General features: G+C 62.1%; 1 protein-coding gene across 1 annotated transcript; it reads right to left on the bottom strand.

Annotated features, from left to right (window-relative positions):
• Positions 1-3060: 3060 nt before the first annotated feature.
• Positions 3061-13239, bottom strand: DNAL4 (dynein axonemal light chain 4). The gene is made up of 4 exons (XM_062201951.1): positions 13150-13239; positions 6520-6719; positions 5210-5293; positions 3061-3944 (listed from the first exon to the last, which is right to left on the bottom strand). The coding sequence occupies exons 2-4, from the start codon at positions 6586-6588 to the stop codon at positions 3780-3782; spliced, it is 318 nt and encodes a 105-aa protein (XP_062057935.1). The 5' UTR covers positions 6589-6719; positions 13150-13239; the 3' UTR covers positions 3061-3779.
• Positions 13240-24494: the final 11255 nt, after the last annotated feature.

The raw sequence follows: 24494 nt of genomic DNA, 5'->3' as shown, positions 1-24494 counted from the left end.
ACCGACCAAGGAAGTGGGCGCTGCTGGATGCCTTCGCCACTTGTCGGGTGCGCGCTGGGACCCCACAGCCCCCAGGGCCAGCCCTCTCTCCGCCTGTAGGGTCCACCGCTGGAGAGGCGGGAAGTAGGTCAAGCGCCACCCCGGAGCCAAGGCCACATTAAATGTTCACCAGGCCCACTTCCTGCCAGGGCTCGCCCCACACCGTCCCTCCCGGCTGCCTCGCCACGCGTGCCGCACCCCGGCTCTGGCTGTGTCCTGAGCTTCTGCCATCTGTGCAGTCCCCAGTGGGGCCCACGGCTGGGACTCGGCCTCCAGCTGTGTCTGGACCGGACTGCAGCTGCCCCGCACTGAGGCGGCGGCGGGGTGAGCACAGCGGCAGGACAGGCTGCTGACCAGTGGGGCCCATGGCTGGGACTCGGCCTCCAGCTGTGTCTGGACCGGACTGCAGCTGCCCCGCACTGAGGCGGCGGCGGGGTGAGCACAGCGGCAGGACAGGCTGCTGACCAGTGGGGCCCATGGCTGGGACTCGGCCTCCAGCTGTGTCTGGACCGGACTGCAGCTGCCCCGCACTGAGGCGGCGGCGGGGTGAGCACAGCGGCAGGACAGGCTGCTGACCAGTGGGGCCCATGGCTGGGACTCGGCCTCCAGCTGTGTCTGGACCGGACTGCAGCTGCCCCGCACTGAGGCGGCGGCGGGGTGAGCACAGCGGCAGGACAGGCTCTGGGGACCTGTGGCCACCGCCTCCAGTGTTGGCGCTGAGGTCTGAGCAGAGGGCAGAGGGAGCACCCGGCCTCAGGACGGATGGGCTGAGGTGCAGCAGCCGGGCCCGGGGGCCGTGGGGCCGGGCAGCCCGGCTCCAGTGCCAGCTAGGGGCGTCTTCCTAGTGGGACCCGGGGCCGGATACTGTTGTCCTCCAACTCCCAGTTTCTCTGATAGGAAATGGGGCCAGGTCAGTTGAGGACACGGCATCGTGACCTGGAGGGAGGGCGTTCAGTGTCCGGCGACCCCCACACCGCCCCGACCTCCAGCCCTCTCCTCTTTCCACCACGGTCTCACCTGCCGGCTCTGCTCCCTCCACAGCGGTGAGCTGCCTGCACAGCCCGGCTCAACCTTCCCCAGAAACGCCAGGGCCTGGGGCATGCCACCTCCTCCAGGAAGCCTTCCCCACCCCCTGGGCAGTGACAGCTGCTCCCTCCTCTGAACCCCCGATTCCCTGAGCCCCACGTTCTCTTTTCTTACAAACTCCTTCCCCGTGTCCTGCTTTTCTGCTCCTGGGCGGACCCCGGGCCAGACTGGGAGCTGCCGGCCAGCAGGGATGGGGGCTTCAGCACTGTCAGGTCCCTCCCTCGTCAGCGAGGCCGGCACAGGGGAAGGCCAGGGTGTCTGTGGCTGGCACGGGTCTTGGCAGGTGGAGGGGAGTATCGCCCCCGGGGTCCAAGTTCAGGAGTGGCTGGGGAACACCCGCCACGGTGCAGTCACCTGACCCGGCCCACCAGGGACCTCATTACCCTCTGGACTGGGACTGGGAGGGTGCTCGCCACCAGGGGCACCTCTAAACTGCGTGCCCGTGAGTCCCCATCCTGCGCCAGGGGCTGGCTGGCAGCACCCCCCCTAGCAATGGCAAGAGAGGAGCACGCAAAAAAATGACACAGCACACACCACGAGGTGTGGCTGCTCCAGACACAGTCCTGCCTCCCAGGGACCCTGGGGACGGGGCCTTTCACCCCCATTCCACAGACACAGCAGCTGAGGCACAGAGAGGCTCGGAAGAGCAGGCTGGGCCCGAGCCAGCTCTGTGGCCCTCGGCACCCGCTCGCCTACCCACCGCCCCGGCTGCAGGCTCAGCCAACTTCACGTTTTGGCACCCGCGTGCACAGATGAAAGCAGAGAACAGATGCGAGGCAGGCGGTTCATCAGCCGGAGCTATTCCAGGCCGCGGCGCCCCCGCCCCACCTCCCGCACCGCCCCCGCCCCGCTCCCTTCATGCCCATCTGTGCGGCTGGCCCACCTCCCCAGCAGTGCCTCAGGTTCCAACCAGGACGGGCCCAGGGTCAGGCAGCCGGCCCCCACCCGCATCCCAGAGGCTGGCTCCAGCCGCGGAACCAGGCGGCCAGCCTTGGGGCGGTGACCAGGCTCTGTCCCACTGCCCCCGGCTCAGAGCGAGCTCCCCGACCACAAACCTCTGCCTGGCCGTGCCATCGCATCTGTCGACAGCTCTCTAACGCTGGCTCCTCAGCTTTCGATGGGTGGAACCGGGCCAGGGGCTGGGACTCCCAGGCCACCCTGGGCGTGGGGCTGCCTCAGCACTGTCACGCCCAGGGTTTCTGGGTCTGAGGGGCCAAGGCCAGAGCTACGGGGGCGTCACAGCCCCTAAGCCGCTGCCTAGTGCTCTGGCAGAACCCTCACCCTGCCTGCCCACACAATGTCCCGTCCTGTGTCCTAGCGCATCATCTCCCACACCCAGCTGACGTGACTGGGCAGGAGTGGACTGAGCGTGGGGTCTGAGCTTTTCTGACTCCACACTCCCAGCTCCTAGCATGGGGCGCTCAGGGGCGCGGGACGAACGTCTGCTGGACCTGACAGTAGGGGCGGCGCTGTGGTGCAGCAGGTAAAGGCGCTGTCTGGGACGCTGGTTTGAGTCCTGGCTGCTCCACTTCCAATCCAGCTCTCTGCTATGGCCTGGGAAAGTAGAGGAAGATGGCCCAAGTGGGTCTCCTGTATGGGAGACCCAGAAGCAGCTCCTGGCTCCTGGCTTCGGCTTGGCCCAGCCCTGGCCATTGCGGCCATTTGGGGAGTGAACCAGAGGATGGAAGATCTCTCTCTCACCCCCTCTCTCTGTAACTCTGCTTTTCAAGCGAATTAAAAAAAAAAAAGAGCCTGACGGTATCCCAGTGTCCACGTGGCCCCAGTGATGGCCCCGGTCCTGACTGTGACACAGTGGTGAGGGCCTGGGCCAGGCTGTAGGACCCTCACTGTTCATCCAGAAACATCTCTGCGTTCCCACGATGCGCCCAGCCCTGAGGACACCGGTCGGTCAGGAGGCCGCAGAGGGAGGTCCGTTTTTGGTCATTTTAATTGTAAAAACCAAGACATGTATATAAATAAGACCGCTGTGTAAAATACGGTTCACCCTCTACTAAAACCCTTCTCCCCACACGCAGAAGAATCTAGAAAACCCGGCGGAGACGAGAAGTACAAACGAGCGGTCCCTGACGGCCAGCGGTCCCTGCCGAAGCAGCCTCGTGGCGAGAGCACTCCTGGCCAGGCGTCTCACGGAGGCTCGGTGACGCCCAGAGCGGCTGGGGGCAGTCGCGCACCGGCCGGCCCGGCTCCGGCTCCCAGCTGCGCGCTCCAGGCGGTGCACGGGGAGGGAGGACGCCGAGGCTGGGGGCTGCACCAGCGGCACTGCTGGTCCAGGAGACGCGGTGGGTGCCTTGCTCAGCCTGGGCGGGGCTGGGAGGGCTCGGTCACCACGTCCCCAGAGACAAGAGGAGAAGCTGCCCGTGTCCTCCAGAGCCGGGGCTCCTTGAGGACACGTCCTGGCAGTGCTGGGGACCCTGGGGAGTGAGGGGAGCGGGCCACTGGCAGGTCGGGGGAGGAAAGCTCCATCTCCCCCCACCTTCCCTGCTGCCTGGTCCTGCCCTGGGCCTTGAGGGCTGCAAGCCTGGGAGTAGAGCCGCCCGCGGACTCACGCCCGGGGCGTGGCCTGGGAAGCTGGCACACAAGACGAAACGACAAGAGCGCGCGGCTCTCCCGGGAGAAGCAGGGCCCACGCGGGGTCAGGAGCACTTCCACACGCACACGGCCAGGGTGCCCCCGAAGTACAGGTAGAGCAGGTTCTTCACCTCGTGTGTGATCTCCAAGCCGAAGCCCTCGCCGATCACCACGTGCCAGGAGGAGCCGAACTTCTTGTCCATGGCCTCCTTGATCATCCGGGCCGCGCTCTGGAAGGCAGGGTGCTCGTCAGGGGGAGCGGGCAGCGGCCCGCGCCGGCCCCTGGCGAGGGCGGTCTCAGCAGGGAAAGGCCTGCTGGCCCACGACGGCAGACCCCGGCTCACGGCCCCTGTGGGAAGGGCTTCCGGACGTTACCGACAGGAACCTGGACGCTGCGTCACCAGGGGCGGGGCGGTCAGTGTCAGGTCTGACAGCCGGGCCGAGTCCTGAGCTACACCTGGGCTCCCGGCTGTGTGAATGGAGAGGTGGAGGCCGCAGCTGTGCCCAGGTGTGAGGGCTCTGGCTACCCACGTCACTGCCAGGCGCGGGGTGCAGCGGGCCCTAGGGAGGAGCAGCTGCGCCTCCCAGCCACAGCACAAGCCCTCCGCTTCCTGCTCCCCTTCTCGCAGGAAACTCCACCTGCGCAGCAGGCAGTGTGGCTCGGTGGTTAGCTGCTGCTTGGGACGCCTGCATCCCATATCCGAGGGCTGGTTGGAGTCCCGGCTGCTAACTTCTGGTCCAGCTCCTGCTAATGCGCCTGGGAGGCAGCAGGTGGTAGCCCAGGTTCCTGGGCCTCTATCTCCCTCACAGGAGGCCCAGATGGCATGCCAGGCTCCCGGGGTCAGCTGTGGTGAGCCTCTGGGAGTGGGCTGCAGATGGGAGGGCTCCGACTTTCTCTCTGTCCCCTGTCCCTCCAGTGAGGCTTCGATGTGACCAGCAGTGCCCCCTTCCTCCAGGTGGGCCCCCCGCGCCTCCACAAGTCATCCTCGCAGCGGGGGGCACCTTGGCTACCCCCAGGTACAGGGTGGGAGGCCTGGGCTCACCCAAAGGGCACTGAGCGAGGCAGGCTGCAGACGGGATGCGAGCTCTCGCTGGCCAAGGTCTGCTCCGCACGGCCGCCACACACTGACTTCCATCTCTCTCCCCTGCACTCATTGGGGCGCTCCCAGCTCAGAGCCTATGGGCCCCACCCTGGCACCCACAGCAGCGTGTGGCACAGAGATGGCTCTGAGTCTCTGTGAATGGACAGACACACGGATGAGGCCTCGCCAGGCTTCTGCTCCCCACGGGGATGGAGCCCTGGGGAAAGGTGCCCTGTGCCCCCGACAGGACCACGGGCAGGGATGGCGTGGAGACCCCTCCGGCTTCCTCCCCCCCGGCTCGCCCTGTGACTGCCGTCCAGGAAGCCTTGTGTATGCTGCCGGCCAGACTCGGGCTGGCAGCAGGGCCTGGGCCCCCCAGTCTCCCACATGTCATCCCAGCCCGACGGCAGTACCTCGTTGTTGTTGGAGAATTTCTCACAGGCTGTGACACAGAGCTCCATGGTCTCCACTCGCATCTCCTCTGGCATGTCCGAGTGCTGGAGACGGACAGGGGACAAATGGAGAGGGGCTCAGCCCGTGCCCTGCCCTGCCTGGCCTGCCTCTCTGTCCCAAGCTTAAGACGCTGCCACCAAGGTGCTGCCTGCCACAGGCCTGGGCAGGTGGCCCTCTGAGCTCAGGCCTGCAGCGGGGGCACAGGGCCCTCTGCCAGGGCACTGGGCACGGCTGGGGAGACGGCTCGCCACCGCCTCTGCCCTTGAAGCCTGGGGGCAGCTGGCCACACTCCAGGTTCCTGTTGCGCCTCCCGCCTCCCTCTGGGGACCCTGCCTGCTTGCAGCCACTGGGGGCCCTGGGCCCTGCCGCCCCCGGTCCTGTCTGACGTCTCCAGGGGAGGCTTCACGCACTTTCACACCCAGCTCCTGGCTCGGCACACGTTTTGATAACCCCGCTTAGTGGCTAAAAATAACCGGGTTCCCCCCAGCCCCACGCCTCCTCCACCTTCCCTTTCTTGGAAGTCACCATCATTTTTTTCTCTTGCTGTTTAGGAAAAAAAAAAAAAAAAAAAAAAAAAAAAAAAAAAAAAAAACCAGCCTCTGGGAAGCTTCTTCCTCTCACCCAGAGGCCCGGGCGCGTGCGGCCCCGCCCATGCCTCCCTCCTGCTCTGCAGGACCTGGGCCTCCAGCAGCAACCCCCCTGCTCTCCCCATCCCGAAGTCCCTGCTGGAGGGGCCCTAGAAAACACGACAGCTCGCACCCCTCCTCTGCCTCCACGACACACCCATGAACTCTGGCCAGGACTCCCTGGCCTGTGCCATGCTGACCCCCGCGGCTGGCCACTGGTCGCGGCATGCGGCAGCTCGCTGCCCCCTCGGGCTTCCTGAGCCCGCTGGCTCTGCCGTCAAGAGCGTCTGTCCCCAGAGCCTGGCTCAGCCCGCTGCCTCGCTCTCTCCAGGAGCTAGCCTCTCCTCTCGCCCACAGCCCACACACCTGCTTCGTTTTCTTTGGAGCACTTAGCCTGCCATTGTGTTGCTTAAGCACTGCTCTTGTGGGGGGCAGGCCTTGCTGTCTGCTCACCACTCTCCCCCGGGGCCTAGAACCACGCCGGCATCTAGCAGGTGGTCCACCAAAATGGCGGTGCATGAACGGGAGAGTGAGTGAGTGAGTGACTGCCATCCTAGACGGCGGGATCGGGGCCAGCAGTGGGGCACGGGGGGTACCCCCCGCTCTCCAGGCTGCGTGGGCCCTGCTGGCCGCCCCGGGCTTACCCTGACCAGAGGGAAGGTCTGCAGTCGCTTATAATCGGCCTCGTCTTTCTTCCCTTCGGTTTCCCCCATGATCCGTCCACTGTGGCCACTGGGGGAGCGGGGGGGCTTGGCGGAGGCGCTGGGGCTGGCAGGGGACACTCAGAGCGTCAGGAAGCCGGGCCGCCAGCTCGGAGCGAGGAAAACGTTGTTCCCCGAGGGCGCTGCAGAAAACAGGAAAAACCAGGAGAGGGGAGTTGGCTCTGAAAGCACACATCACGAAGTGGAAGTGCCTGGCGACAATCTGCCACCTCCCGTCCTCACTCCTCCGCAGCCTTTTCCAAATGGCCAGCAAGTCTGCCGACGGAGGATGAGTCACCAGGAGGTGCCGGGCCCGGTGAGGAACACACTGTCATTGCCGAGACAAACACTGACTGTGGGCCAGGCCAGGATGCAGCCTGGAGCTGGCAACGGACACACACTCGGCACGCGGTCCACGCTTCCCGGCAGCCACGGCGAGCGCGCCACACGGCCAGGTCAGGGCAGACAACCTGGGTTTTCTTGCAGGGGCGGGGCCCCCTCTGCCTCTTCAGGGGGCGCATGGGAACAGCACACCCCGCACACCCCTCGGCCAACAGGCTCTCTGGCTGCTCCTGCCACTCCCTCTCCGGACACCTGGTCCAGCTGGCCCGGGAGCTGGGAGGCTGAGTGCTGGGCCCGGTGTAACCACTTGGGCCTCAATTTCTCCAGAGTAACCCAGGGACAGTCACGCCTGCCGCACAGGGCTGCCGGGAGAGCTCCGAGAACGGGTCTGTGAGCCACGCAGTGGGCACGCGCGAGGCGGCGATGCGCGCACCACGGTTCTCGGTGATCAAGGAGACGGCGTACACGGCACGAGGGGTGTGGATCCGGAGTGCCTGGCGGCACTGCAGGAAATCCTGCCGCTCAGTGTCTCTGTCAACGAGCCTTCTTCTCAGAACTGACATACAGGAAATTGTGTATCTATTAGGCGTAGAGACAGACAGACAGAGCTCTTCCATCCGGCGGTTCACTCCCCAAATGCCTGCAGCAGCCGGTCTGGGCCAGGCCGAAGCTGGGAGCCTGGAACCCCAGCCAGGTCTCCCACGTGAGTGGCAGGGGCCCCAGTACTTGGGCCACTGTCGGCTCCCTCCCTGGTGCACACGAGGGGAAGCTGGACCCGAAGCAGTGGAACGGGGACTCAGACGGGACGTGGGTGTTCCAAGCAGTGACGTGGCCGCCGTGCTGAGCGCCTGCCCCGCGCCTTTGCTTTCTCCCCAGCATCAGTGTTTCTCACATTCGCAAGCAGATTTGCTTGCACGCAGCCACCGCGGCCCACGTTGCCTGCAGTCCCCGGCAGGCAGGTGATGGCTGGGGCACTGACGGGGGCCCTGGGTGGCAGCCGCTGCTCTAGTGGCTTACAGAGTTGCTCAGTGCCGCGCACCAGGGGCGGGGCAGGGGGCAGGGGAGGGACAGAGGCGCGAACCCTCAGGTCAGTGGCCTGGGTCGCTCCGCTCGCGAGTGGCAAAGCTGGGGTGTGGATCCCTCCTCCCCGAGCTCCCGGGCACACAGCAGGCTGCAGCTCAACCTGACCGCTGCAGCTCACACGGATCCGGCAGTGAGGTCAGAGTCTGGTCTCCCCTCCGTGCACCGCGGCGCTGCCCCGCACTCCTGCCCAGGGACACTGTTCCTTCCTGGCCTCCCAGGAGACAGCTGGCTCCTCTAGCTCCTCAGACTGGGCCTCAGGACCACTCGGATATTAGCAGCTTTTGTTTGTCTCCACGAAGGAGCTGGCCAGTTACCAAGCGCAGACGCAGACTCATCCCTCTTGCTCCAGACTCATCCCTCTTGCTCGGCAGGCTTCTAATGTCCCAAACCCCAGGGAATCGCGCTGGCGGGCCCCTCCCCCACCCCCCTACAGCCTCCTCTCCTGGGTCACCAGGGTGTGACAGGCAGGTGGCCGCTCCCTCCTGAGCACTTCAGTTCCACTCAGCTCCCTCCCAGGGCTACAAGGTGCCGGCGCGGGGCAGGCTGGAGGGGAGCTCAGAGCCAGCCGGGCCCACGGCTGTGCTCACAGCCAGGGTCTGTGCAGCTCCCCCCACGAAGCAGCCCCAGACCTCAGAAGTGTTCCCAGAGCCCACCCGTCAGGGACGAAGCGGGAAACACCACTGGGACAGCTGTGGGGCGGGGCTGGGTAGGACCACCAGCCAGAACACTCAGGGACCAGCCCCAGTTCTGCGGCAGAAATGAAGTCTGCTTGCTCCCTGCCTGGTAGCTCTGGGCGAGCACTTTAGCCTGAGCCTTGGTTTCCCTGTATGAACCAGGACACTAAGCGGCCCCACCCCACCCCCCAAAACCTGGTGCAAGCCCCAGGGGGTGCAGGTGGGCACAGTGAAGCCGCGTGGTTAGCCAGGCCTTGGCCACACTCAACTTCGTCTGCTGGGCCACAGTCCACGGCGGCGAGCAGCTCACCCTGGCCACTTCCCCTACACCCGGGGAGCCACAGGTGTGGGGCTCACAAAAGGGGCGGGCACAGTGGTGAGCTCCAGACACAAGAGAGAGGAGGGTTTTTATGACGCTGCGTCAGTCCAGATGCAGACACCCAGCCCCGGTCGAAACCCTGCTCTAAGAATGGCGCCCAAAATAGCAGCGCTGGAGCTCCTAATAACCTTATCAATCTTCCCCCCAAACGGACCTGGGCCTGCAGACTCCAGGCCAGGCCCGAGACAGCCCTTTAATAATTGACGCGTGGCCAGGGCCAGGGCCTCGAGTCCGCCGGGTACCGAAGCTCAGGCACACGACGCCTGGTGCACTCTGGAGCACAATGCCGGGGCCGGCCTCGCCCTCCCCTCTGCAGTGGGGCCCTCTGTGTGTTGACACAGCCTCACCCGGAGCCACAGACGTGGCCGGGGCCAGCCTCGGCCTCCCCTCCCCGGTGGGGCCCTCTGTGTATTGACACAGCATCTGGGAAGAATCCTTGGGACGGCGAGGCTGTGTGGGAGGGAGGACGAAAAACAAGTGCATTCTGGGAAATAAGGCCAAAGGTACCTGCCAGCCCCTGGGGTGGGGGCGGCCTCACTGCTAGGAACAGCCGGGCCCTTCCGCCTGGGCTCAGCACTGCTGAGCCCGGCCCAGGGCTGAGAGGCCGCGGGGCGGGTCCAGGGCACATCGTGGCAGTTCTGGGTGGTGCGAACCGCATCTTGGTTCTCAGCCGAGCGCTTCCCTAAGCCTCAGCTCTCTCACCCGGGCATCAGGAGTAAGAGGAGACCGACTCACGGGAGATGGAGGGACGGGAATGCCGCCTGCCAGCCAGCTAGGCATGCAAACAGCCAGCCAGAGCAGCCGGTCGTAGCCGGTTCCCTCTATACCCCAGCCACCGTGTCAGTGCCCAGCAGCAGCTGTGTGGCCACCCTGTGCCTTCAGTCCTCACCGCACCCTTCCTCCCAACGACCGCTCGCACACCAGGCGCCCGGAGCTCTGAGAGGTTTTGTGGCTGGCCCAGGGCACAGCAATGGCAGTGCCGGGATCCAAACCCAGGTCCCCTTTTTGACTCTACCATCTGTGCTTTCTCCCTCGGCACAGTGAACAGGAGACGAGGCAGTCACACAATATCTGTCCTACTCGGCGCCGGCCGCCTGCCTGCACCTGCCCCCCGCGTCGCACACCTGGCGGCACAGAGCTGGCGAGGAGGGGGGAGGATTCGAAGGACGTGGACACACGTACTCCAGACGTCAGCAGTGAGGCCAGGAAGCCACGGGGGCACGGAGCCCCCAGAGGCCCGGCTCTCAGGGCAGTTTAAAAGGCAGGAAGCAAGCACAGGGTTGCGAGCACCAGAGACGCGTGTCTGCAGGGAGGGGAAGGATTCACAGCCGGGGCAGAGGCTGCAACACACAAACTCTGCTTTTGGGATCTTTTACTGTGGCCTTGCTTTTCCCCAGTGTCCTGGGACCCCATGGAAAGGAGGGGAGCGAGGGAGAGGAGAGGGGTGCAGGGGAGGGGGAGAGGTGGACAGGAGGGGAGGTGGGGAAAAGGGGAGAGAGGTGGGGAAGGGGGAGAGGTGGAGGGAGGGGAGGCGGGGGAGCGGGAGAGAGGGGGGAGGAGGGGAGAGGTAGGCGGGCAGAGGCGGCGCCGTGGGCCAGTCTGTGTTCCCCGCGCTTACGTGTTAACACCCGTGACAAACGGTGCTGATTCACACACATCTCACGGACACCCTCAGATTTGGATGAAATCCCAAATGTTTGTCAAGATACCAAGAAACAAGAAGCCGGGCTCCCCGGGAGAGCTGGCCCGCCCGCCCCTCCGCTCCGCTCCGAGCAGATCTGAGAGGGGGACGCGGGGGGACACTCACAGTACGCCGGCCTCAGCACTGGCTCACCTTCTACAAGCTCATTCACAACTGCTAACCGTGGGTGACACCTGGCAACTGACCACGACCTAAGGGGGACATCCTGAGCCCAGATGTCACCAGGACTGGTTGTTCTGGGGCCCAAGTCCAGGGTCTGGCACATGGCAAAAGTCCAAAAACTGGGATCGTAACTGAACGGCGGGCGGGGCAGGGACCTCTACCTCCACTCACCAGGAGGGGCTCAGCGACTCTCACCCGAAACTGTCAGCTGGGCACCGCTGTCCCCATTGCACTGATGACCACACAGGCTCTGCTGGCAAATGCTAGGGCCAGGACCCGAGCCCAGGTCTGGATGCCGTCAGAGCGTGCCTTCTGCAGGAGCCGGGCAGGAGGGGCGGGATGCTCAGAGCATCTTCTGGGAGCGAACGCGGCTCCCGCTTGGCTGGAGGATGGGATCTAGCAGGGATAGACAAGGCTGGGGGGAGGGGCTGAGATGGGGTTGGAGAAGGACAAGGGTGCCCTAAAACGCAGCCTTAAGAAGTGTGGGTATGGCCGGCGCCGCGGCTCACTAGGCTAATCCTCCGCCTGCGGCGCCGGCACCCTGGGTTCTAGTTCTGGTTGGGGCACCAGTTCTGTCCCAGTTGCTCCTCTTCCAGTCCAGCTCTCTGTTGTGGCCCGGGAAGGCAGTGGAGGATGGCCCAGGTGCTTGGGCCCTATACCCGCATGGGAGACCAGGAGGAAGCACCTGGCTCCTGGCTTCGGATCAACACAGTACGCCAGCTGTAGCGGCCATTTAGGGGGTGAACCAACGGAAGGAAGACCTTTCTCTCTGTTTCTCTCTCTCTCTCACTAACTCTGCCTGTCGAAAAAATAAATAAATAAAAAAGAAGCGTGGGTGTTGGGAGCAGGCATCTGGCTTGGCGGCAGGATGCAGGTGGGGATGCCTGCGTCCCCAGAGTCCAGTTCCATTCCCAACTCCAGCCCTGCCCATGCACACCCCGGGAGGCAGCAGGTGATGGCTCAGATCGCTGGGCCCCTGTCCCCTGTATGGCTTCAGAAATAGGGGATGGGAGAGCCTCATGGAGGCAGAATCAAAACCATGGGACAACTGCCCGAGTGGAACAGGTGTGGCAGGGTGATGGTGACGCCCAGGAGGGCGGTGTGGCTGCGGCAGACGGGAAACCAGGGAGAACCGATGGGGGGGTGTGTTTGGCACAGCTGTTCGGGTGCTGCCTGGTCCCGCGTTCCGTATCAGAGCGCTGGGTTCCAGTACCGGCTCCACTTCTGATTCCAGCGTCCTGCTAATGCGCACCCGGGGAGGCTCAAGCACTTAGATCCCCAGCACATGGGAGACAGGCTGGGGTCCAGGCTCCCGCCTTTGGGCCGGCCCAGCCCTGGCTGTTGCGGGCATTGGGGAGTGAACCGGTGGACGGAAGATCTCTCTGTCCCTCTGCTTTTCAGGTGAACGAACACAAACTTTAAAAGAGACCTGTTGGGTGGGAGAGAGCGGCAGGTTGGCTGGGCTTTAGAAGCACTGAGTTTAAGTTGCTGCTGGTTCCTACAGGACCGCTAGGGACAGAGGGAAGCCACTGAGTCCAACTGCGCCACCCACAAAGCAGCGTCTGCCGCCCCCCTCCCCCACTCAGAGCCCGGGAGAAGCATCCCGCTTGGCAGGTCTGAGGGTCAACGGGACAAATGACAGGTGGCGACGCGGTCCAGAAGGCGCCGATGTGGGGACGCAAGAGGCAAAGGCAGGAAACCGACGGACACTGAGTCTGCGCCGCTCTCGACGGCCAGCAGCCCCCGACTTCCAGGGCAGACGCGCGGCGGGACACTGATCTTACGCGTGCGCAGACCCCTGCCCAGGGGCGTGGGGTCCCACCCGGGCTCGGCAGCAGCACAGAGCGCCAGGCTCCAAGAGGCCTCAGAGAGCCCCAGGTCGCGGGGAAACTGAGGCCCCAAGCGGAAGCGACCAGCCCGGAGTGCCGCTGCGACCTCAACTCTGCCAGCCGAGCCGCCCGCCCAGGGGCGAGAGGCGGGGTCACACCGCGGGAAGCGGGGGGTCGAGGCGCCGGGGGAGCCGGATCTGGGAGGCGGCAAAGCGCCAAGGACGGAGCTCCCGGGTCCCCGACGACGTAGGGGGTGGACAGCCTGGGGCTGAGGAAGCGCAGGCAGAGGGCTGGGCTGGGGCCTCGGCGGTGGGCGAGGCCTTGTCCGCCCCGCGTGGCCTCCCGCCCTCCCTGCGGGCCGGCCCTCCCCGCCCGGCGGCCCGCCGCGCCCCGGGACCTCACCTGCTCCCGCGGGGGCCAGAGCCAGGGCCGCAGCCAGAGCACCCCCGCCAGGGTTGTCAAGGAGCGACACAAGAGTGTCTTAGCAACCAGCAAGGAAGTCCTGCCCTCTCACCGGAAGTTGACGACAATTTCACTTCTTACTGGTGAATGAAGATGTCAATCAGCGTTGGAGGGCCCTACACCGCGAGGGTTCGCGCGGAAGGGGCGTGGCCTAGGGGCTAGGGAGGCGGGCCTTGGCGTATAGTCGTCTTCAGTGTGCCGGAGGAGTGCGGGCGGAGCGAAGTTGTGTTTGCAGGGAAACCAACTTCGAAAAGCGTTATTGCCTTGGGAGTTTCGGTCATTTCAAGTAACAAATGCAACCTGTTGGCATCTTGACACTGAGCTGCTACGCTGTTGGACGCTCCTGCGCTTCGCTTCCTGTCGCTCTCACTCGACGCCTGTGGGGCACCTGACCTGTCACCTGTCGCGGGAGGGGACCCAGCGCCGGGTCCCTGGGAGACCCGTGTTCCCTCCCGCTGCCCCCAGACACAGCTGGCCCGGCCAGCCTGCCTTCTCCCTGGTGGGGAACTTAATCCGAGAGTCTAAACCCAGCGCGCACAGGGCGAGACCTGCGGACTCCACGCTGGGGTTGCTGCGCCCACGGGGTCTGTGGGGCACTGCGTGATCTACATGTTCACTGCGAGGTCACCTGGGGGCGAATCCCACTGCCACACTGGCCGCCAGCTCCTGGGAGCTCGGCCCTGGCCAGGACCTAGGAACTCAGAGAGGAGGCCGGTGAGGTCTGACAGTCTCAAGAATCCCAGGGAGCGGAGGCACCGCGTGCTGGCTCTCTCCAAGGAGGGCGCCCCAAGCCGGGGTGTGGTGCTGGGGCTGGCTGATGGGAGGAGGGACCGCAGAGTTCCCTGGGGAACTGTCTGCAGGAGGCCCGGGTGCAGAGTGAAATGTGCAGGTGGGTAGGCAGGTAGCAGGAGGGCTTTGAATGGGGGGTGGGGGGATTGAGTGCTGCAGGGTGAGGTGAGAATGGGGCGGGGGGAGTAGCTGTTGGAGGGTTTTGCAGAGAGCAGCGCAGCAACATGGTGGGCCCGGGGCTATGGGGGGAGCGCTGTGGGGTGAAGAGTGTGGTCGGGATTAGGAGTGCGGTCATAGACAGCAGGCAAGCACAGTGGGTTTGATCGAGGCAGGGTCTTGGCAGCTTGAAGTGTGGCTTAGTCCCTGCCTCCCTGGTCTGTTCTGGCCCGTGGGATGCCCGGATCAGCCTCCTGCTCGCCTCCAGCCTCCTGCCGGGTCTCCGGGAGAGGGAAGATGGCCCGTGAGCAGGAGGACGCTCTTGCCTTCGCCTCTCATCCACATTTCTCCTCAGAGGGGTCCGCGTGGGCTGTCTTCTCGTTCTCACCTCCCGTTCGCTGTGCAGCCCACTGCAATCTGGCTTCCACTCCCACCACACCACCAGATTCCCCTCTCCCATGGTTACCGGGCAGCTCCTGAAGCACGGAGCCCCAGACACCCTCCGCTCCATGGCCCACGCCCACCCGCCTGTCCCCCGCCCCCGGCTTTCACGGGGGCTCCAGGCCGTGAGAGGCAGGGGCGTGGGCTTCTCACAAGCACCGCTGGTGCACGGATGGCCGAGAACAGCCGTGCCAGCCTCACCAGCCGTCTTCCGTGGGGGTCCCCTTCTTGGGCTCTTCTGCCTTTGCTCCCCCTCCCCCATGCCTAACCTGACCCTATTCTCACCCATGCTTCCTCCTCCCAGGTCACCCCCACATCAGAAGCAGGGTTCACCTGCTCCCACTCCCGAGGGCCGAGGCAGGGCTGTGCACTTTGGAAAAGCTGGGCCGTGGGTTCTGAGCACTCTCCCAGGGTGCTGCTGCCTGCATTGCTGCCCTTGGGGACCACACGCACGGTTGCCATCGTTAACGTCTTCCTAGGTTCTGCAGGCTCCTGTGTCTCCCTCCTCCGCCTCCTTGCTGCGCCAGCTCCTTGCCTCCTGCCCCAGCCATGCCCACTCCCAGGTTCCCACGCTGCCCGCAGCTGCTCCCCTCCCAGCACTCGCCCTCTCCCTCTCCTCCGCGTCCCCTCCTTTGAGCCCAGAAGCTTTGGTCTACACTCCTACGCGGTGGGATGCCATCACTTGCATCTGGCACAGGTTCCTGTCCCTGACCTTCCCCACTATTTTTTTTTTTTTTTTTTGACAGGCAGAGTGGACAGTGAGAGAGAGACAGAGAGAAAGGTCTTCCTTTACCATTGGTTCACCCTCCAATGGCTGCCGCGGCCAGCGCACCGCGCTGATCCGAAGCCAGGAGCCAGGTGCTTCTCCTGGTCTCCCATGGGGTGCAGGGCCCAAGTACTTGGGCCATCCTCCACTGCCTTCCCAGGCCACAGCAGAGAGCTGGCCTGGAAGAGGGGCAACCGGGATAGAATCCGGCGCCCCGACCAGGACTAGAACCTGGTGTGCCGGCACCACAGGAGGAGGATTAGCCTAGTGAGCCGCGGCGCCAGCCACCCCACTATTTTGAACCTGAGTTTCTCTGTCTTCCCCGGGAGAGCAGCGACTTTGTCCTTTTCACACAGGACCCGACAGAGGGCAGGTGCTCAGCGAGCGTTTCATGAGTGAATGATTGAATGAGTGAGTGAGGGAAGGGGCTGGTCCTACCTCTCAGACTCAGCTCTTGTCAGTCCCCAAACCCGGCCTGGGTCCCAGCTGCCCCCTTGCGTGTGTGCCCGTGCTGTTGATGGTGGGTGGCGGGTACCCTGGCTCCAGTAACAGGGACCAGAAAACCGTAGCTGTCACAGGTTCAGGTTTGGCCAGAGCTGGCAGGTGTGGGTCTCAGCCACCTCCCCGGGGGCCCTGCAGCCATCCCAGGGTGACAGGTGCGCCTCCAGCTTCTCACTCGCATTCCAGCCTGGAAGAGAAGGACAACGGAGCAAACAGTGACCGCCGTGGGGCAGTGTCCTGGAGACTTCCTCTCACATCTCCCTGGTCAGAGTGCTGCCACGTGCTGGCTTCTGGCTTCACAGGGGCTGGAGCACGTATTTTATCTGTTCGTATCTTCACCTCCAATTTCTGTCACTTCTGGCCCACGCTGACCTCCCCTCTCCACTGAAATGCTCCCTCTGCTCCACGTTTCTTTTTTTTTTTTTTTAAGATTTATTTATTTGAAAGTCAAAGTTACACAGAGAGAGAAGGAGGGGCAGAGAGAGAGAGAGAGAGAAAGAGAGAGAGAGAGGTCTTCCATCTGCTGGTTCACTCCCCAATTGGCCACAACGGCCAGAGCTGCACCAGTTTGAAGCCAGGAACCAGGAGCTTCCTCCGGGTTTCCCACATGGGTGCAGGGGCCCAAGCACTTGGGCCATCTTCCACTGCTTTCCCAGGCCACAGCAGAGAGCTGGATCGGAAGTGGAGCAGCTGGGACTCAAACCAGCGCCCATATGGGATGCCAGCACTACAGGTGGCAGCTTTACCTGCTACGCCACAGTGCAGGCCCCTATGCGCCATATTTCTACCTGGTCACCTTTTGCTAGCCAGTTCCTGGCTGGAGTGAGCTGCTGCGAACACAGGGATGATGGAGACTGGGTCCCCACAGCCCAGCTGGAAGGCAGAACTGAGCAATCGTGCTTTGGCAGAAGGAGGCCAGAGACCCACGGGAACCTCAGGCCAAGATAACTGCCCCGATGGATGTTTTAAAAAGATTTACTTGAAAGGAAAACAAGAGAGAGAAGAGAGAGCTCTTCCATCCACTGGTTCACTCCCCAGATGGCTACAGTGGCTGAGGCTGGGGGCTAGGTGAAGCCAGGAGCCAGGAACTCCATCCAGGCCTCTCACATCAGTGACAGGCTATCCTCCGCTGCCTTCCCAGGTGCATTAACAGGGAGCTGGATGGAAGTGGAGCAGCCGGGACTCAAACCTGGGCCCATATGGGATGCTGGAGTGGCAGTTGGTGGCTTAACCTACAGGGCCACAGCGCTGGCCCTATCTGATGGATTTTTAAAAAATATTTATTTGTTTATTTGAAATATTCAGAGGTTGGAGGAGAGACACATAGAGATCTCCCATCCACCGGTTCACTCTCCAGATAGCCACAAGGCCAGGCCTGAAGCCCTGAGCCAGGAGCTTTATCCAGGTCTCTCATGTGGGTGGCAATGGTTCAAGCACTTGGGCCATCCTCCACTGTGTTTCCCATGTGCATTAGCAGGGAGCTGGATGGAAAGTGGAGCAGCCAAATCCTCTGCCTAGTGGCGCCGGCACACCAGGTTCTAGCCCCGGTTGGGGCGCCGGATTCTGTCCCGGTTGCCCCCTTCCAGGCCAGCTCTCTGCTGTGGCCCGGGAGTGCAGTGGAGGATGGCCCAAGTGCTTGGGCCCTGCACCCGCATTGGAGACCAGGATAAGCACTTGGCTCCTGGCTTCGGATCAGCGCAGCGTGCTGGCCGCGGCGGCCATTGGAGGGTGAACCAACGGCAAAGGAAGACCTTTCTCTCTGCCTCTCTCTCTCACTGTCCACTCTGCCTGTCAAAAATAAATTAAAATAAAAAAATTAAAATAAAAAAAAAAGAAAGAAAGTGGAGCAGCCAGGACAGGAGCTGGTGCCCATGTGGGATGTCGGTACCGCAGGCTGTGCCATAGCGCAGGAGGAGGAGGCGCTCAGAGCCGGGCTGGGTGACGCCTTAGCGAGAAGCTGGGGCAGAGGTTCCGGCCCTGCACGCACGGCTGGACTCGAGGGTCTGACCCTGAGACTCCAGGGAGAGGCTTCTCTTTGTTTCATTTATTTCAAAGGCAGAGTGACAGAGAGAGAGAGGGAGGGAGGGAGGGAGGGAGAGACAGAGGGAGACGGAGGGAGGGAGGGACAGAGAGGGAGAGAGAGAGGGAGATCTGTATCTATCACATCAGTCTCCAAATGGCCACAACAGCTGGGGCTGGGCCAGGCGGAAGTCAAGGGCCTGGGACTCCATCCGGGTCTCCCCCGTGGGTGGCAGGGGCCCAGGTGCTCGGGCCATCTCCCAGTGCCCTCCCAGGAGCATCATTAAAAAGCTGGATCGGAAGCAGAGCGGCCAGGACTGGCACCAGCACTCTGATGCCGGATGTGTGTGCCCCAGCGCCGGCCCCAGTGTGTGTGTTTATTTAGTCCTTTGCAGTTCTATCCGTTGGGAACGTCTATTGGCTTGAAGTGTTTTCCTCCTGTGAGTTTTCGGTTCTGTTTCCAGCTATGTCTGCTTACGTTTTGTTGAATGCCAAACCTTGTGTAACAAAAATACCGCGTGAGAGTTTGGGCTGATGTGGTGTTCCTCCAGGGAGAATTTACTTTTGCTTCTGCCAAGCTGTTGCTGAAGGGGCGGGCACCTTAACTCAGTGGTGAGTGAGCGCTGGGGGCTGGAACTCAGCGGGGGAGGGCTGGGCTGGGGTTCGGGTGCCCCCCAAGGCGCCCTGTGTTACAGTGTAATCCCCATTGCTAAGCAGGTGGGCCTTGATCCGACTTGGAATTTGAAAGTGGGAGCTTCAGGAGCCACTAGGATTGGGCAGGGTCCTTAAGATGGAGCCCCTGTGGTTGAATCCTGGTGGCTTTGTGCCCAGAGGGAGCGGGACTCACAGGCACACGCCCATCTCCTGGCACATGAGGCCCTGTGCCACCTTGGGCCTCTGCCAGTAAGAATTTTTTTTTTTTTGACAGGCAGAGTGGATAGTGAGAGAGAGACAGACAGAGAGAAAGATCTTCCTTTACCGTTGGTTCACCCCCCCAAGTGGCCGCTGCGGCCGGCGCGCTGTGCCAATCCGAAGCTAGGAGCCAGGTGCTTCTCCTGGTCTCCCATGCGGGTGCAGGGCCCAAGCACTTGGGCCATCCTCCACTTCCCGGGCCATAGCAGAGAGCGGGACTGGAAGAGGAGCAACCGGGGAAGAATCCGGCGCTCCGACTGGGACTAGAACCTAGGGTGCCTGTGCCGCAGGTGGAGGATTAGCCTAGTGAGCTGCAGCGCCAGCCCCATTATAGTCTTGAACCGTGGAGCAGTACCATTTCTATTTCATCCTACTTTGAAGGCGCAGCTCTTTGGGGTCCGGTTAAAGCCTGGGACATCCACCACAGAGCCTCGTGCTGGGCTTGGGCTCCCAGATAGAAGCTCTGCATCTCCCTGTTGTCTGATTTCTTGAACGTGTTAGCTGGCCGCTCGACTGCCCTGGGCAGGTGCACGGAAGGAAGCAGCGGCCCCAGAGGTCAGGCCCCCCTCTCTGAACGTCTCCCCAGGATTCCTGTCCCCTACTCTGGCCTGTCCTGGTATCTGCTTGTGGTCTTTTCTAGAAGTCTTGAATACCTTGTTGGGTGGTTTTTTTTTTTCCTACATTAAAAAATATTTATTTATTTGAAGGCAGAGTGACACACACAGAGAGAAACAGAAAAATCTTCCACCTGCTGGTTCAGTCCCCAAATGGCCACAACAGCCAGTTCTGGACCAGGCTGAAGCCAGGAGCCAGGAACTGCCTCCATGTGTCCCGTGTTGGCAGGGGCCCAAATACGAGGGCCGCCGTCTGCTGCCTGCCCAGGTACATTAACAGGAAGCTGGACTCGAGCCAGCGCCCGGACATGGGACGCCAGTGCTGCAAGCAGTGGCTTCAGCGACTGTGCCACAATGCCAGCTGCTGTTCTTTTTCTAGAATTTTCTTGGTGACAATTCTGCAGCAGAACCCCCCTGCTCCAGCCCTTGCAGCGCTTCGACATCCAGGAGGGGCCGACTTTGCAAAGCAAAGATGCTTCCTTAGGCTCATGGATCTGCAGATGCAAAGCTCAAACAGCGTGGGGTGGGCTGTGGTGGGTCTGGTGGCAGGAGCGCCCACATCTCTCTGTGTCCCCGTGGTCCCCGTCCCTCCCCTTCCGCAGCCACCCGGATTGAATCTGGGCCCTACCTCAATGACCTAGCCCAGTGCAGTCGCTTCCCAAGGCCCCGCCGCTCCACACCGTAACTGGATGCAGTTTGCTGCCTCCTGGTCCCGTTAACCCAAGACTCTGGGGACCGGACTCCTGCGCTCAGGCCACCCGAGGCCACTGCAGAAACTTTCGTTTGATTTCCCACGACTTCCCTGAAGGCCCCTCATGGCAGAGGCTAAGGTACGTCCGGGGCTGACACTTCCCAGGGGTGTGATCTTGGCCAAGGCCCCTCTCTGGGTCTCGGTTTGCTTGTAGCGCTCCCCAGTGTACGTCGAGCACCTACGGTGGGCTGGGCGCTGGTGACAAGAGCAAGGCCTGTCCCTTCTCTCCCAGGGCTGACTTGATACTCAGCGGGACATTGAGTGACTCACAACCAGGGAAGTAAATGAGATCATCGCCGAAGAGAAGTGCACGCCGCGGTACGGGTTAGGGGACGGCCGGGCGGCTGGGGCTGTGGCGCGGCAGACTGAGCCGCTACCTGTGATGCTGGTGTCCCCTGTGGGCGCCAGTTCGTGTCCCCGCTGCTCCACTTCCGATCCAGTGCCCTGCTAATGCTCCTGGGAAAGCAATGAACGATGGCCCAAGTCCTTGGGCCCCTGCCACTCACGTGGGGGACCTGGATGAAACTCCTGGCTTTGGCCTGGCCCAGGCCTGTCCACTGAGGCCATCTGGGGGGTGAACCAGTGGGTGGAAGCTGTCTCTCTTTCTCTCTCAAAGGATGGCTGAGAAGGTGACCCCAGCAGGTTTGGACCCAGGCCAAACAGAAAAGTCTTAATTCTCGAGTCTGGGGCCCAGGGGGAGGACTTGGCAAATGGCGGCAAGTGGACAGGCAGCGACTCACGGCCAAGTGGTCAGCACAAGCTTCTGGGATTTCCGAGACCTGAACAGAAAAACGGGGCAAGGCTGCTGTGAGCCGGGGATGGTGTGTCCCAGGCAGAGGGAAGAAGCATGGCCATGGGAGAGCCGGGAAAAGGCGGGTCCAGGACCACCCAGGGCCGGGGAAGAGGAGGTCTGGACTCTCTTCTAGGGTACCGGGAAGCTCTGGGGAGGTTAGTGTGGAGGCATGGCAATATTTTGATTGCAACGTGAGAGAGGACATCACAGTTGTGTGCTGGGACACAGTGGCGGGCGTGGAGAGTGGACAGGGTCTGGGCACCTGTTACTGGTGGAGCCCGCAGGTTATGGGTTGGACAGAGGGCCAGGGAAGGAGAGGAATCACTGAGCTGCCCGGGCCAGAACTGTTGATTTGTGCCCACTGATTGGGGGGAGGGTGGAGTGGATCGAGAGTCTCGTTTTGGATACAAGAGCATCTTGGGAGACTCCTATTCCATAACCTGGATATGCAAATGTGAAGTTCGGGGAAAGTTCTAGAAGAGAGTCACGATTTTGACTTTTTTTTAAATTTTGTAGACAATTTATTTTCCTTTTATTTGAGAGGCAGGGATTGTCTATCCACTGGTTCACTCCCCAGACTCCTGAAACAGCCAGGGCTGAACCAGGCTAACGCCATGAGGGGCTGGGAATCGAATCCAAGTCTCCCACAGGGGTGACAGGAACCCAGGTGACGGAGCCATGGACTGTGGCCTCCGAGCGTGTGCGTTAGCAGGGAAGCTAGAACCAGAACCCGAGGTGGGCCTTTACCCCAGGCTGCTGTGTCAAAGGCCTACCACCCTCCCACAGGGGTTGAAGTATTGAAAGTCATCAGATGATTGGCTGAAGCCATGGACCTGGGTGCTATTTCCTAGGTCGAGCGTCCAGGTTGGGAGAGAAAGTTCCCAGGGGGCAGGTGCGTCCGTGAGAGCTCAGGGAGCTGAGGAGTAGGCGGAGAGGGGCTGAGAAGGAGCAGCCAGTGAGGCGGGGCGGTGGTTTTCAAAGCCCGGCCCCAGGCCCAGCGGCCACAACGTCGCCGGGCACTCGCCAGAGCTGCCGGAGAGTGGGCGAGTGAGCGTCTCAGCAGGGCCCGGCGGCCAGTGGCAGCGAGGGCGGCCCCAGTGGACAAGCAACCAGGAGAGAGTGCGTGTGGAAGGCAAGAGAAGGAACCTGCCAGGAAGGGAGCGGGAGCGGCGGCTAGGTGAATGCCCGTGCAGCTGGCCGTGCGACTCCACGAGCCGCCCTCGGTCTGGGCGGGGGAGGACACAGCTGGCCTCACCAGGGCTGGTTGTGGTGCAGGACCACAGCAGCAGTCTGGCGGGGAATGGCAGGGTGTGGGTGACAGAGGAAGGAAGTGGCGGGGACTGTAGATCCACGGTGCACGAAGGCCAGCTAAGCACGGGTGGGCCCTGTCAATCAGGGCCGTGCTGGGCTTGGCTGGTTCCTGGGAGATAAGCGCCAAGCCCTGGGAGAATCCTGCCTCGTGTCAGTGCCTTTGTATACCTTGGCTCATACCTGATAGTTTATGCCAACGAAGTCGCTCGTGGCAGGGGCCTGTTTTGTTTTATTTTAAAGATTTATATATTTATTTGAAAGTCAGAGTTAGAGAGAGAGAGGGAGGAGAGACAAAGAAAGAGAGAGAGAGGTCTTCCATCTGCTGGTTCACTCCCCAAATGGCCACAAGGGCCAGGGCTAGGCCAGGCTGAAGCCAGGAGCCAGGAGCTTCATCCGGGTCTCCCACGTGGGTGGCAGGGGCTCTAGGACTTGGACCATCTTTCATTGTATTTCCCAGGTGCATTAGCAGGAAGCTGGATCGGAAGTGGAGCAGCAGGGACGCAAACTGGCACTCATATGGGATGTAGACATCACAGGCAGCGGCTGAACCCACTATGTCACAGTGCTGGCCCCAAGTGCCCGTTTTATTTGCCTGGAGCCCTGGGTCATGCTGTATCCGCTTTGCCCCTGTGGGCAGGGACTGGAGGCTGTCATTCGGGTGCTCCTCAGTACAAACCCGGACTTCACGGCTCAGCGCGCATCCCCAGTGATGGCTCTCTGCGTGTGACGCCATCGCTGCGGGAAGAACCAAGCGCCGTCCTCAGACGGGCGAGGACGCCAGAAGCTCGCACCTGGTCTCTCCTGGCCTCTGCCCCATGTGCCTTTCAGTTTGCTGATTTCCTTTTTTTTTTTTTTTTTTTTTGACAGGCAGAGTAGACAGTGAGAGAGAGAGACAGAGAGAAAGGTCTGCTTGGTTCACCCTCCAATGGCCGCTGCGGCTGATGCACTGCGGCCGGCGCACCGCGCTGATCCGATGGCAGGAGCCAGGTGCTTCTCCTGGTCTCCCATGCAGGTGCAGGGCCCAAGGACTTGGGCCATCCTCCACTGCACTCCCGGGCCACAGCAGAGAGCTGGCCTGGGAGAGGAGCAACCGGGACAGGATCGGTGCCCCGACCAGACTAGAACCTGGGGTGCCGGCGCCGCAGGCGGGGGATTAGCCTGTTGAGCTGCGGCGCTGGCTTTGCTGATTTCCATCTGTGTCTCTGTGCAATAACCTAACTACAACAGCTTTTCTGGGTTCTGGCTCCTTCTGGGACATCAGCAGAGCTGCTGGTGGTCTCAGGGACCCTCGGCACCCCTGCTCTTTCAATAGGGAAAGGGGCAGAGAAATGGGTGAAAGCTGGGGGACGGCCTTGGCTGGATGTGAGGATTTTTTTTTAAAAAAGATTTATTTGAAAGTCAGAGTTACACAGAGAGAAGGAGGGGCAGAGAGAGAGCGAGCGAGTGAGAGAGAGGTCTTCCATCTGCTGGTTCACTCCCCAATTGGTTGCAATGGCCGGAGGTGTGCCGATCTGAAACCAGGAGCCAGGAGCCTCCTCTGGGTCTCCCATGTGGGTGCAGGGGCCCAACGACTTGGGCCATCTTCTACTGCTTTCCCAGGCCACAGCAGAGAGCTGGATCAGAAGAGGAGCAGCCGGGACTCAAACTGGTACCCATATAAGGATGCCGGCACTGCAGGCTGGGGCTTTAACCCACAGCGCCACAGCACTGACCCCTGTCAATGTTTCTATGAAATGATCAATGTCAGGTTACATTTTTGCTTTTTATTTCTTTTTATTTTTACACTTGATCTTAGCCAAAAGGCCGAGAAGCGATTTTTCTTTTTATTTTTAAAGGTTTTATTTATTTATTTGAAAGGCAGAGTTACAGAGAAGCAGAGACAGGGAGAGAAAGAGAGAAGTCTTCTATCCGCTGGTTCACTCTGCAGATGGCCACTAAGCCAGAGCTGCACCGATCCAAAGGCAGGAGCCAGGAATTTCTTCCATGTTTCTCCCACACAAGTGCAGGAGCCCAAGGACTTGGGCCATCTTCTACTGCTTTCCCAGGCCACAGCAGAGAGCCGGATTGGAAGTGGAGCAGCTGGGACGTGAACCAGCGCCCATATGGGATGCTGGCACTGCAGATGGCAGCTTTACTCGCTACCCTGGGGATCTTAAGAGGTGCAACTTGGGGTGGACCTGAACGCCCACTGGTACCACAAAGTAGACAAGGCGGCCCCGGGCATTCAGGAAG

Source organism: Lepus europaeus, chromosome 10 (genome assembly GCF_033115175.1).
Source record: "Lepus europaeus isolate LE1 chromosome 10, mLepTim1.pri, whole genome shotgun sequence".
Lineage (NCBI taxonomy): Eukaryota > Metazoa > Chordata > Mammalia > Lagomorpha > Leporidae > Lepus > Lepus europaeus.
This window is presented reverse-complemented; position numbering and strand designations above follow the sequence as displayed.

Coding starts and splice junctions, on each gene's coding strand:
- DNAL4 (XM_062201951.1), bottom strand. CDS start 6,588: ATGGGGGAAACCGAAGGGAAGAAAGACGAGGCCGATTATAAGCGACTG. Junction 5,294..6,519: donor AGACCTTCCCTCTGGTCAGG/GTAAGCCCGGGG, acceptor GTCCGTCTCCAG/CACTCGGACATGCCAGAGGA. Junction 3,945..5,209: donor AATTCTCCAACAACAACGAG/GTACTGCCGTCG, acceptor CCTGCCTTCCAG/AGCGCGGCCCGGATGATCAA.